This window comes from Glycine max, chromosome 11 (genome assembly GCF_000004515.6).
Source record: "Glycine max cultivar Williams 82 chromosome 11, Glycine_max_v4.0, whole genome shotgun sequence".
NCBI classification, from domain to species: Eukaryota; Viridiplantae; Streptophyta; class Magnoliopsida; order Fabales; family Fabaceae; genus Glycine; species Glycine max.
Genome location: NC_038247.2, coordinates 6,099,990 through 6,113,882, shown reverse-complemented (window position 1 = coordinate 6,113,882; position 13,893 = coordinate 6,099,990). Strand labels below are relative to the sequence as shown.

Genomic DNA, 13,893 nt, shown 5'->3' with positions numbered 1-13,893 from the left:
ATAAGGGAAGATGATGCCATAACCAGAACGAAAGCAATCAGGTGTTGGGGGTAATTTTAGTATATGAGAGAGTTTCGAGATTATTTTAATTAAAAACTAATCTAATTCATTAATTTTTATCCAGAAGTGTTCATTTTTATAATAATCGTGTTCTTACCTACTACCTAGTATACTGATATATGCGCGTATCTATGTACTCCCTAATACCCATAAGGAGATTTTGCTACTTAAAAAAGTGTATGGAAAAAAAACGTGCAATCTATGAAAGCATATTAGATTGCGAAAAAACTAACCAAATAAAGGATAGGGTAATGGATACAATCTATAAACTGGTGATCCTTTCAAAATATGAATCAATACCGTGTGAAAGATTTACAAGTGATCCGAACAATCATTTTTAAGTACAGAAAGCTACATAACTTCACCCCAACTTCTTTTTGTCCTCTTTCTCAGGAAGGGGCAGGCAACACATCACACAATCTTTATAAATCTTCAACAACATGAATTCAGGAGTTTAAGTTGTTAGGATATCGGGAATTGTTGTCGAGTGAGCTCCCAATATCTTACCCCCAGCATCCGGGAAATTTTCACAGTCTGGTAGGGATCTAATCTTCCCATCGGAATCTACCTGTACAGGATACTTGAGAAGATGTCCCTGCAAAAGTGAAAAATCTTCAGAAGCGAATAATTTCCAATTGTTTTCGGCAATCTCATTCACTTTTTCCACACACTCCAATCTCCCTGGTTCTTCAAAAGTTTCATCTAACATGCCAAGATGCTCTCCCCAAAGTGACATTCTGTAACCATAAATCTGCAGGAACAAAAACCATCGAATGTGATAAATATATAATATCACATGGTATATTGGCACACAAGAGCTAAGAGGTTCATCACACCATTAAGGCATCAATCAATTTTCTCCCGAGACATAGTACATTTAGGTACAACCATACAAGTGATACGTATAGGTGGAAAGTTAAACTAGCAATGATTTTTATTTCGTTACTTATCCACGAGACCATTAAGTAATTCAATAATTTGGGAGGAAGTCATTCACATTCAGTAGACGATAAGGGTGATTTCCAGGTCTACTTATGCCTAGAATCACTATGTAATCTATTACAAGACATGTGATTTCCAACTCATTAGAGTGCTCTCAGGGTGTCACATGTCATTTGCAACTCATTCGAAAATTCGCTATAAGAATCAGAATCTTAGGTAGAAATGCAAACCTGGCCATGTGGATGTCTTTTCTTTGCTGACCACGTGTAATGGGGTTGATATGCACCCATAGCTATCTCAGTATCTTTAGTACCAGCCATAGATCTTTGGTTTATATTAGCAGATCCAATTATAACATACTCATCATCAACGATCATCCCTTTAGCATGCACATAAATCATAAAACGGCGATATTTATATGCCGTTGAGACCTGACAAGGAAAATATACTCATATATTCATAACCCATTCTTGATTACAGAAGTATTTTAAAGCTCAAAAGTTGGGATAAAATTTGGATATATATAAAACCTTTTTCTGAGATGTACCCCCCCCCCCCCCCAAAAAAAAAAATGAAATGTGAAAATATCTTCTACAATTTGAATGCTAACAAGGTAAAATCTATCCTCAATCCTCATGTATGAAATAAAGCAATCAATGTTTTGGACAGTATATATATTACAAAGCTTAGGGCAAACAAAAAAACATTTTAGAATACATCATTTTGTTTGTGAGTGAGTGAGTAATATTACAGGCAAGAGATTACTATTATTGTTGTCAATATGAAGAAAATTTCATCATCTACAGTAGAAGATAACTATGATATAAAGCAACCACATATTGTCTGATATACTGATAAACTTCACTTTAAAGAAGCTTAAAAAAAAAGAATTATACTTAAGGTATAAACAAGATGGCTATAATATTAGTTTAGAAAATCACCTGTGCACCATTTGTGCTTGAACTATCTTCATTAAAGTGTTCTCGATTACCAAGGCAATAGAAATTGAGGTACTCTTGCGGGTGCACATCAGTAAGTTGCATTGATTTCAATTCTCTAGCAACAACATCATACATCATTTGCATCGTCTGGCCCTGTATACAGAAAACATATAATTGAGAACAAATATTATCTTTTCTGTTACACTTATGATCTTTTGAAGCACATAACATTACAAATATCCACTAACATGGAGGGTGCACTTTCGAGAATAATTAAGTGCAAGTTTGGTAACCATAGATGAAAATGAAAATAAATGGTTGATTTTGATAAGATACAGCCAATGGACAAACAGACCGGTATTCAATAGGCTATAGGCCCGTTAATGAGGTTTATAGTAGGAAAAGAAAGTAGGTGCAGGGAATAGAAAATGAGACAAAGGATGTAGGCTCACAAGTGTATGAGAGGAGGGAACATATTCCACAAGGGGAATTGGTGGGAGTGAGGAGAGAAAGAGATAACAGAATTGACACATGGTGAAGAGGGAGAGAGAGAAGGATTATATAGGGGTGTCATAACCGAATAGGAGGTGAGGAAATTGGTATCAATATTGACTAGGCTGAGTGAAGAAGCTAGTCCTTACTCAGGAAAGGGGTTCTCTAATTTCTGTTAAAGTTTGTTTTCAATTGTTCATCTTGTAAGGAGCTAGTCTCTAGCCATTATCCTAGTTTTATTTTTATATTTTCTGGGATTGCAGCATTGTAACAGAGGTTTATACCTGATATAGTTTTAATTCAATATTAATATACTTTAGTTTTATCATATTCCTAAGTTTCTATCATATTTATGAGAACTCAAACCCTTGATTTGCTCTTCAACAATTACTTACACCGTACTCTAATAAAGTGCACTTTAGAGGCATAACCTTAGACTTCACATTCATAATTGTAAATTTCCATCATTGGACAGTCAAAACAATAGACAATCAGATACCTGCCAAAAGAGGATTTCTTGCATGGCCCCAGTTTTAGGATCACCTTCTGGCCACATTGGTAAAATAATATAGACAGCAAATCTCTCCTTAGCTCTGATTTTACTAGCAATTTTCAGTGCCAATTCCATTGGGATGAGATTATCAGCCCCTGACCACAGAAGACAAATGAGACATCTAATTCTCTTTTATTTCTTTTTCTTTTTCTTTTATAGAGAAAAGATGTACAAACAAAGGAATTTGAAAGTATATCTTATGAAAAAGGAAGCAACAAAAGCAAATAAAATAATACCATTAATTATTTATTTTTTCATAAAAGAAGTTTTAAGGACAAAGAGAAGAAGATTAGAAAGAGTTGGGAGGATACGAGTTCTTCCGGACTAAATTAAACTAAATATAATAACATAATTATCATCATTTAATCAGATTTGAACCTAATTCACACCATATCAACAATTGTTTCCTCTACCTGAATATATATTTCCAAAATATACACATTCAACTTTTTTTTCTTTTCAGTAAGATCAATGTAATCAATTTTTATAGAATGTCCTTTTTCTGCAGAACAGAGAAAAACCTCGCCAAATTATAGACAACTGTCTTGGTTTTCAAAACCATGAATTTAAGCCTAACCTGCATCTTTATAAGCTGGCCATGCATACGATGATCCAATGAAGTATTGGTTTTCAATATAAATAAAATGTTGAGCAGATCTGATCGCTTGAATGTATGCTGTTTGAATGCTTTTGTCTATAACCAAATTTTTAGCACAGATAAGATTCTGCATCCAAAATTATGTTAATTAGAGGGTGCAGGATAAGATTCTAATCAATTCAATATATAAGATTCTAAACTCAATATATATAGGTTGGGTTTGCAAACTAGTACAGAGTCCACTCAACATATTTTGAGTTTCTGTACTGATGAAATAGGATGAACAAACAAGTAAAACGCTAGTTAATGAACCTGGGACAGAGCAATATCAACACGTTTGGGAAATCCTTTCAGGGATCCTGAGTCAATGGATCGGAAGATCTGTAAGAGTAGGGAAACAATGTAATGAAAGGAATTATATCCAAAATCAAGAAAAAATAGCAGGCAAGTAACATTTACTCAAAACTAAGCTTGCATTGTCCAACCTGAACATGCCAGTTTTCAGGATCGTCTTCACTAGAAACCCACACTAAAGGGTCATCCTCTGGAACAGTATAATAATCCGATTTATCCTTTAAGGTAGCAGCACCAGAAGGACTTAATATCCATGAGATGCGTTCTATTCTTATTAAAGCATCATCATGCCATTGAGAGGTTTTTTTGAAAAGGATTGCAAACTCTTTCCACTTAGTTGCTTTTCTCCATCGCTGCTCAAAATTAATAAGAACATCATATGCAGCAGGTCCATCTATTCTACAGTGCAAATCATGCCAAGGTTGTCTGGGAACTCTTGTTCCAGCCTACCACAAACAAAATATGTAGAGTGTTGAGAACTGAGAAGTAACATAAATCAGATGATGTGTCAATTTTTTTGTTGGAAAAAACAGAAGAGAGAAAAAGAAAAAGTGTTACAACATTGCAATAAAACAATACTTCCTACAACATAAAAATAGCAAAACATAATTGGCTTTCACAATAAATAATCCTTAGATCTGCAACCTACAATAATGATGCAAGACAATAAAAATCTTATAGTTATTACTTATTACCTATCTTTAACTAGGTCCTTAACTAGGTCATACTAACAAGGTTACAAGGGACAACATAACAAGATGTTTAGAGCTGACAATTACAATTAGTTCCTTAGCATTCATTTATCAAACTGAATCCAATAAATTTGATATCTAAGATAGTTCTAGAACGTTATTTGGAAGCAAATAACACAATTGGGTTACTCTCAAGTCTAAACGAGGTTCCAACTGAGAATTGGTCACTTAAGAAAGGAGAGCAAATACTTGTAATAATGGCATAAAGACAACCTATAAGCTGACTCAAGAACCAAGACTCAGCTCTGGTGGACTAACATGAGGCACCCCTCAACATCCCACATGACAGAGACTATCTTTGTCCCAAAATATTTTTTCCATTCCTGGATAGTGGAAATTTTCAATCAATGGTTGTGGCGGGTGGGGATTTGGAAAGGGATCTTAAGTTGCGCCATTGCGGTAACAAACCCCAACTATAGGAATGGTGTAGCTCTTCCAATCCCACACTCTTGGTGCTTATGCGCAAATTACAAAATACAAATTCTATGGAGAAACATAAATATACTGGGTGACCTAACAAACAACATCAGTGTCTCTCAAGGGAGCTTTTCATACAATCTACTGGTGTATCTCTCCAAACCACTTTGGGGTTTCACCAAGACATTATCAATGATATTACATAATATAAATTTCATTCAGAAGCTACTATGTAATTGGCAGACAAATCATGGATAATAGATTAGAGGGTGTACACTTTAGTTTTTATTCCGACCAAGGGTTCAATGATGGCATTAAGGATATAACCAACGAAGATTCTATTGAAAATAGTTAAAATAAGACTTTCCTGTTTTCTAACAAAATGAAAGAATAAGTGAAACGCTTAACAAATTATTCCCAATTGGGCTGAAACTTACAGGAAATGTAGGATTGTGGAAATCGCCATCAAATACATCGTCAAGATTACGAAACAGACGATGCTCGGGTGTGTCATAGCGACCATCACAAAGATCAAGACCTCCTATAAAAGCAGTTATCTTCCGGTTATTGCCGGCAGCCTGTGTGTCCACAATCACACATTTTTGGTGGTGTGTGAAGACTGTTCCAACAACCTGTACCAAAAACAACTCCATGACACTGTTTGTCTCAAAAGACAGGAAACAATTTAACAATCAATAGTTTTACAAGTATAAAGGAAAGGAAAAAATGAATAAACAGAAACGTATTTGTTAACTTCAAACAGATAAATTAACAGAAGGTATAATTCCCATACTAAATTTTGCTTCTACAAAATACATACCCACTGTTTAGAGCTTAGGCCACAAAATACAGGGCATTTCACATTTGACTCCACTGAAAACTAGCTCACAAAGAATCCTATCTCCTGACAACATACAGGAGGGACATATCAAGTCTATGGAACAACATAATACAAATAACGAGAGTAAAAGAAAAAACACAAGGCAATAAGAATTGGCTACGTTGTTATTATTATCTAAATCTAACACGCAGCCACCATCAAGTGAACATCCACGGGTAGCCAAACTCAAAACTTAGGCCTAGTTCATTTCCAGTTTTCAAAAACAGCTTCTAACATTTGTCCCTTAGTACATTCGGGCGTGTTTGTTACTAGTACATTCCATTTTCTAAAAGTTCGTCTCCTAAGCACTTGAAGAAAACAGAAGAGCATGAAAAAAATATCTCATCTGTTTCTGTTTTCAGTTTTTAAAAAACATATTTTGGAAACAATTTTCAAAACTTAATAGATTTTAGATGAGAAATTGATCACCAAGTAGTGTGGGATTGCTTTTAAGTGAAAAGGGAACCAAACCCCGAATGACCCCAACACTTGCCTGTTGCTTCAAGAAGCTCATCTTGCTGCTGGCATACCGAGGCGACAGAACACACATAACAGAAGAATGCTTAAAAAACTTCCTGGTTTCCTCATCATGAGTCCCCATCACACCAGCCTGCACTTAAAACATCATCAATCAGCAACAAATAAAAGATAACCAACTATTGATAACAAAAACAAAACAATGCAAAATGCCAACTAGAGCAAAACCCTCACCGTCTTGAGGAAAACCTTATCGTGCGAAGTTTTATCATCCCAAACCAGCAACAACACTCTCACCCCTTCTTCAGACTTATACTTAAGCAACTCACCAAGCGTCAAATCGCCACCTCGCGGTAACGGCCTAGTAGGCTCTCTAACGAGCCTCACCTTGTGATAAATAGACCAACCAACCAAATACACCATGTGATGAGCCTCAGAAATAGCATAACAAATATCCTCCCAACACTTCCCGTGCCTATAAACATTTCCATTCTCAAGCTTAATCTCCGGTATCTTCCCTTCACCAGATTCCGTACAATGTGCGTCCTGGTACAGCCTCACCGAACTCCCCTTCCTCACCGGAAAATACGTGTGCCTCACGCCGTTGTGCTCGGGATCCGCCGCAATGCCTCGCTGGTACAGTAAATTTTCCGACACCGGAGTGAATTGCATCTCCACGTGCAGCGCCGTGTCCGGCTTCGGCGGCTTCCCGGACGGCAACAGAACCGGAAACCACTCGGAAATCTTCGCTCCGGTGGCAATCCGCCGCGCCGGGACTTTGACCGTTCCCATGCTCTGCGCGCCGAAAACGTCGTCGTCCTTGACGCGAAACTCCAAATCCACCACGGGATGCGCGAGCGGGATGTGGAACTGTTCCTTCCAGACAGGATTCTGCGCGTTCTTCAGCACGCGCGTGCGCGCCACCGTGGCTTGCGGCACCGAAACGGTGACGTACGGGTCGCTCGTGATGATCCTCCGATGATGGTGCGTCCGTGTACGCTGGCTGCCGCCGTCGCCGTCGGCGGCGGCGGGAGCGTCGGAGTGGAATTTGATAGTGTCGCAGGCGGTGACGCAGCGGCGGAGGCGCTCGGAGAAGATGTCCATATTGGGCAAGTGGCGCGCCTCGATGATTTTCAAATCGAGGTCGCCGTGAAGATAGGTAACGCCATTGTCGTCGCCAGTATCCGCCATGGGAGGGAGTGAGTGTATAGTTTTGAATTTACGCCCGGGAGCGAAACGGGGGCTTTGTAGTGTAGAAGGGTTTGGTATAGCGTAAAACGAAGGCAGTGAAGTCACGTGGATGTGGTGGTTTGAATTAGAGTGCGGTTTTTGTTAGCTTCTGGTTTTGGATTTGTGTTGTGTCGCGGAGGGGACAGAGTGTGTTTCTGTGCTGGCGGGTTTCAAAGAATTCCACATGCCATATCATTTTCACGTCAATAAAAATTGGTTTCAATTTGGTACTGTAGCAACAACAACAGTAACGGACTCTACTAAAAAAAAAATACTTCATCCGTTTGTTTTTAATTGACATATTTTTTTTAGAAACTTTGTTCGTATTTATTTATATTTGCAAAATTTGATCATATTAATTATTCTTTTAGAATATGTATTTACGGTGAGGTGAAAAAAGGAATGAATCAAATAAAAAATAATACAATTATTTTATTAGAATGGATTATATTTTTTTATTTCTACAAAACTAATATAAAAAGGAACTGATGCAATAACATTAATGCACGGAGTACGGCGTTGGGACTGGAGAGTACAGGCCTGCACGGAACGGAATCGCCAACGCCACGTGATGGCTGTTAAATTATTGGTTTGTTGCTATGTTTTTTCCTCGCAGTTGTTATTGTAATTATTGTAATTAATTAATGTAATCAACTATTGATTCTTGATCAGATCTTTGCACGATGTTTTGTTGATGGATCGTGGGATCATGAAAGTATATCAAATCGTTCTCATCCTCGTTGTGTTGTGGGCTTGGGTGTAGGTAGTGGTGGCGTGTCAGTGGGCCTTATCGACGACATTCAACTACCAAGTGGGCCCCATCTTGGGCTTGGTATTGCTTGGATTCCATTTCGAGCTAATCAAGTCCCTCGCGGAAATCGTAATGATTCATTTACCTATACTTACTTTCGTCCGTTTGTCTTTTTACAAAGTTTTTGTATTTTTTTTGGATGGGATTAAAGAGTAAAAAAGTTGTTCATGAACTTTATTTTTCAGATGGGATTAAAGAGAAAAAAATATGTTCTTTTCTTTAGTGTTTTTTCATGAACTTTATTTTTTTAATATAATAGAATTTTCTCAATATTTTGATCTTAAAATTGTTTACTACTTAAATTATCCTGATAAATTATATATATATATATATATATTACTTAAATTTTTATAGAGTCAAAAACAGAGAATTAGCAACAAGACCACATATTCTAAAAAAAAACATAAACAAATAAGATCACGTTTTGTTTTGTTATTGAGAATAGTCCTACATTAGATGTTTAACAATGAGTGCTTATATAATTTAGTAGGTCATCCCTTTACAAACCGGTTTTTAAGGAGACCTTTAAGATGATTTTGTTGCATTATAAATTTAATATTTGTATAATTTTGCCAATAAAAAGATGTGACCCGTTGCAAATGGGTGGTCCTTTTCATGGCTTACTCCATGCAGATAAAATCATAAATTTGATTCATCAACTAAATTCATAGAATTTGTGAAACATTCAGTGTGGGACTCACTAAATACAAATCTACGCTGGTAAATACAACCAATGAACTATAAATTATGACTTAGTTTGGTTTCTGCAATTTATAACCTTTGATTTTTTATACGCTACTGTCATTTTTTTTTTCTTTGGGTGTGTATGGAAATAAAGGAAGCCAAACAGAGAGTATTTGGTAATGACCAAAGTTTTAGTATTTGGTAAATTAAGATTGCGGTTATACGTAATTATAAAGGAAGGGAAAAGTATGTTTAATAACTTAGGAAATAATTCAATGGAATCTTGGTGAGTTGGAACTAGCTAGGAAACTTTCATCATGCGATGATGCAAAGATACGAAAACCAGATTCCGCATCCCTACCCCACGGCCATAAGCCTCCCTTTGTTTTTTTTTATAAGACAATAATTAAAAAAAAAAGTTGCCAGGTCAAAGTGAATCACCCTGTGAAAATAAATATCACAGTTCCTTAAATAATATATATATATATATATATATATATATATATATATATATATATATATATATATTAGGAAGGGTTCGTTATATCATGTTTCACGTGATTCAGCGGCAAAATGGAAAATTTCCTTTCTTGTTTGGTTATTATAGTGTTAATAACAATAATAAAATTACATGTATAAATAAACATTATATTATTTCATTACTCTTCATGACCCAAAAACATTAAACTATAACATACAACATAATATAAAAAGTCAAAAAAGTTATAAAAAGTTAAAGTACTAAAAACAAAAAAGTTTAAAAAGTTTAAGAACTAAAAATATAAACCGTTTTTTTATTTCTTTACTTAATTTAAAGGCAATTTTGAAAAGTCAAGGGAGTTTGACAATCTTGCTAAGTTGGTAACGAAGGAAATTTGAAATTTAATGGAAGCAACTGGTATGAGATTTTTATTTTGGGTGAATTAAGAAGTATGAGATCTTGAACTTTTTTTTTTGAACAAAGATCTTGAAGCTGAGTGTAGATAATTAATGCAGATATGAAATAAGTCCACACTTCACATCATAATAGTTATAATTCCGTTAATTACAATTCGATGAAATGTGAAAAGTATCTTCTACAATCTAAATTCTACTAGGTAAAATCCATCCTCTGACCTCAGTCTAAAGTCTCAACTATCAAAATTGAATGAAAAGATATTATCTAATAAAAAGTCTCTTCCTTACTGTAATTAGAACAGTGTATAATTGGGAAAAGAGGGATTCCAGCAACAATTTTTCTTTTACTATTTGATCACAGAATATAAGTATAGCAGCCAAGCCCATTAAAAGATTGGCATATTATATGTATTAATTAATAATTCATATGCCAATTGCCAAGGCTATCATATCATAAGCATAGTGAAAGCAAAAGCTAACGACTTTTTAAGTAATTTAAGTGGCAGAACTGCAGATGGAGGCTGGGTGAACATTCACATAAATGCTCATCTCCTGCTATTTTCATTTAGAGCCCAAAGATCAAGTGAAGGGGTGAACTAGAATATTAAATTATAGTGTTAAGCTCACTAAAAAAATGGTCAAGGCTTTATACCAAAATGTTGTATATTGCAATTGACAAATGAAGGAAGCTTATATTTTTCTGCTTCGTCTAATCCTCTATGATCTTTTGAAACACTAAACTTCAGAGAGATCCTCTGACATGGAGCGTGAAGTGCGGGTTTGGTAACCATTGATGAAAATAAATGGTTTATTTTGATATTCTTATACGCACGTGAGTCGTGAGGCACCTCTGCTTCAATGAAACTTAAGCTTGGGATTAGATCAATAGGTGAAGCAGGAAAGCATGCCTTCAACCATAATCGGCAGATTATTCAACTTGGGAAACTGGGAAAAGTTGAAGAGGCCATCAGAATCTTCTTTAACATGACCCACAAAAACCTTGTAACATACAATTCCATGATATCTGTGTTGGCCAAAAATGCTAGAATCAGAGATGCTCGACAACTGTTTGATCAAATGTCCCTTAGAAACCTTGTTTCTTGGAACACCATGATTGCCGGATATCTTCACAACAATATGGTTGAAGAAGCCAGTGAGCTGTTCGACGTAATGCCAGAAAGAGACAATTTTTCATGGGCTTTGATGATAACTTGCTATACGCGTAAAGGGAAGCTTGAAAAGGCTAGAGAATTGCTTGAGTTGGTTCCTGATAAGTTGGACACTGCATGTTGGAATGCAATGATAGCCGGCTATGCAAAGAAGGGCCAGTTCAATGATGCTAAGAAAGTGTTCGAGCAGATGCCGGCAAAGGATTTGGTTTCTTACAACTCAATGTTAGCTGGATACACACAAAATGGGAAAATGCATTTAGCATTGCAGTTTTTTGAGAGCATGACTGAGAGGAATGTGGTTTCATGGAATTTGATGGTGGCTGGATATGTTAAGAGTGGTGACCTGAGTTCTGCTTGGCAATTGTTTGAAAAGATTCCAAATCCTAATGCTGTTTCTTGGGTTACAATGTTGTGTGGGTTGGCAAAATATGGAAAGATGGCAGAGGCCAGGGAACTTTTTGACAGGATGCCCAGTAAGAATGTGGTTTCTTGGAATGCAATGATTGCAACCTATGTTCAAGACTTACAAGTTGATGAAGCCGTTAAGCTGTTCAAGAAAATGCCACATAAAGATAGTGTATCATGGACTACAATAATTAATGGGTACATTCGAGTTGGTAAGCTTGATGAAGCACGGCAAGTTTACAATCAGATGCCTTGCAAAGACATCACAGCGCAAACAGCATTGATGTCTGGATTAATACAGAATGGAAGGATAGATGAGGCTGATCAAATGTTTAGTCGAATTGGTGCACACGATGTTGTTTGTTGGAACAGCATGATTGCAGGCTATTCACGGAGTGGAAGAATGGATGAAGCTCTCAATTTATTCAGACAAATGCCCATTAAGAACTCAGTTTCTTGGAATACTATGATTTCTGGATATGCTCAGGCTGGACAAATGGATAGAGCAACAGAGATCTTTCAGGCCATGAGGGAGAAGAATATAGTTTCCTGGAATTCTCTTATTGCAGGTTTCCTACAAAATAATCTATACTTGGATGCTCTTAAGAGTTTGGTTATGATGGGGAAGGAAGGAAAGAAACCCGATCAATCAACTTTTGCATGTACCTTAAGTGCATGTGCTAATCTTGCTGCTTTGCAAGTAGGCAATCAACTCCATGAATATATTCTGAAGAGTGGTTATATGAATGATTTATTTGTTGGCAATGCCCTGATTGCCATGTATGCAAAATGTGGAAGGGTACAAAGTGCTGAACAAGTGTTCAGAGATATTGAATGCGTTGATCTCATTTCCTGGAATTCCTTGATTTCGGGTTATGCTTTGAATGGATATGCAAATAAGGCATTTAAGGCCTTTGAACAGATGTCATCAGAGAGAGTGGTTCCTGATGAGGTTACCTTCATTGGGATGTTGTCAGCATGCAGTCATGCTGGTTTAGCAAATCAGGGTTTGGATATATTTAAATGTATGATTGAAGATTTTGCTATTGAACCCTTGGCAGAACACTACAGCTGCCTTGTTGATTTGCTTGGCCGCGTCGGTAGGCTAGAGGAAGCCTTCAATACAGTGAGGGGGATGAAGGTGAAAGCAAATGCTGGATTATGGGGTTCACTGCTTGGGGCCTGTCGTGTACACAAAAACCTTGAACTTGGAAGATTTGCTGCCGAGAGGCTTTTTGAACTTGAACCACATAATGCCTCCAATTACATTACCTTGTCAAACATGCATGCTGAGGCTGGCAGATGGGAAGAGGTTGAAAGAGTAAGGATGCTAATGAGAGGCAAAAGAGCTGGAAAGCAACCTGGTTGCAGCTGGATTGAAGTGCAAAATCAGATACAACATTTTCTGTCGCATGATCCGGCAAAGCTCAGACCTAAAAATATTCAGATTATATTGAATACTTTAGCTGCACATATGAGGGATAAGTGTAACACATCTGACATGAAATCAGCTTTTGACATATTATGATTGGAATTACCCTCAACCTACTCACACCTTCACAGCTTTAGAATTACATTGAAAATGTAAATTGAATTCCTAATGTATTGTTTGATAATTTTCCTTCTTTAAATATTATGAAAGTTATGGTGGAATGGTGGATCAGCAACATGCATAAGTGAGGATTTAAATAAATTGAATAAATTCTTATTAAATTGAGTCGAGTTCAACTTGACTTAGCTCATCTATATTTATTTGAATCGGAATAAACAATCAATTTAGTCTATGAAGTATTACTCTCTCTCCTAAAGTCTTTAAACTAATGAAATTATATAAATAGTTCTAATGTATTTGAAATCATACTATATTGTCTCTCAAGTAGTGAAAAACTCTTCAAATTAGTCCCTTAATGTTAGTAAAAATATATCAACCTGGGGACTAAATTGATGAATATTCAATATTTTAGGGACTAATTATTTCATTAGTTTAAAGGATTATTTAGGAGAAAAGGTGATACTTTAAGGACTAAATTGATGAATATTCAATACTTTAGGGATTAATTATTTAATTTCATTGGTTTAAGGAGTATTTAGAAGGGGAAAAAAAGGTGATATTTTAAGGACTAAATTGATGGTTTATTCTTTGAAATTATATTTCTTTAACTTCTTCATATGACATTTAAGGAGTATCAGTAATATGTATTTTAATAAAAAAAAATATTTATTGGAAT

At 36.0% G+C, this 13,893-nt stretch overlaps 2 protein-coding genes across 2 annotated transcripts; one reads left to right on the top strand and one right to left on the bottom strand.

Annotated features, from left to right (window-relative positions):
- Window positions 1-323: 323 nt before the first annotated feature.
- On the bottom strand, window positions 324-7,886 carry LOC100814486 (phospholipase D delta). The gene is made up of 10 exons (XM_006590675.4): window positions 6,701-7,886; window positions 6,483-6,599; window positions 5,547-5,741; window positions 4,072-4,386; window positions 3,899-3,967; window positions 3,566-3,713; window positions 2,935-3,083; window positions 1,944-2,096; window positions 1,233-1,433; window positions 324-811 (listed from the first exon to the last, which is right to left on the bottom strand). Exons 1-10 carry the CDS (start codon window positions 7,655-7,657, stop codon window positions 515-517), a joined length of 2,601 nt encoding a protein of 866 aa, XP_006590738.1. The 5' UTR covers window positions 7,658-7,886; the 3' UTR covers window positions 324-514.
- A 2,603-nt stretch (window positions 7,887-10,489) lies between these two features.
- On the top strand, window positions 10,490-13,383 carry LOC100814497 (pentatricopeptide repeat-containing protein At4g02750). Its single transcript, XM_003538846.5, has one exon. It carries the CDS (start codon window positions 10,947-10,949, stop codon window positions 13,191-13,193), a length of 2,247 nt encoding a protein of 748 aa, XP_003538894.1. The 5' UTR covers window positions 10,490-10,946; the 3' UTR covers window positions 13,194-13,383.
- Window positions 13,384-13,893: the final 510 nt, after the last annotated feature.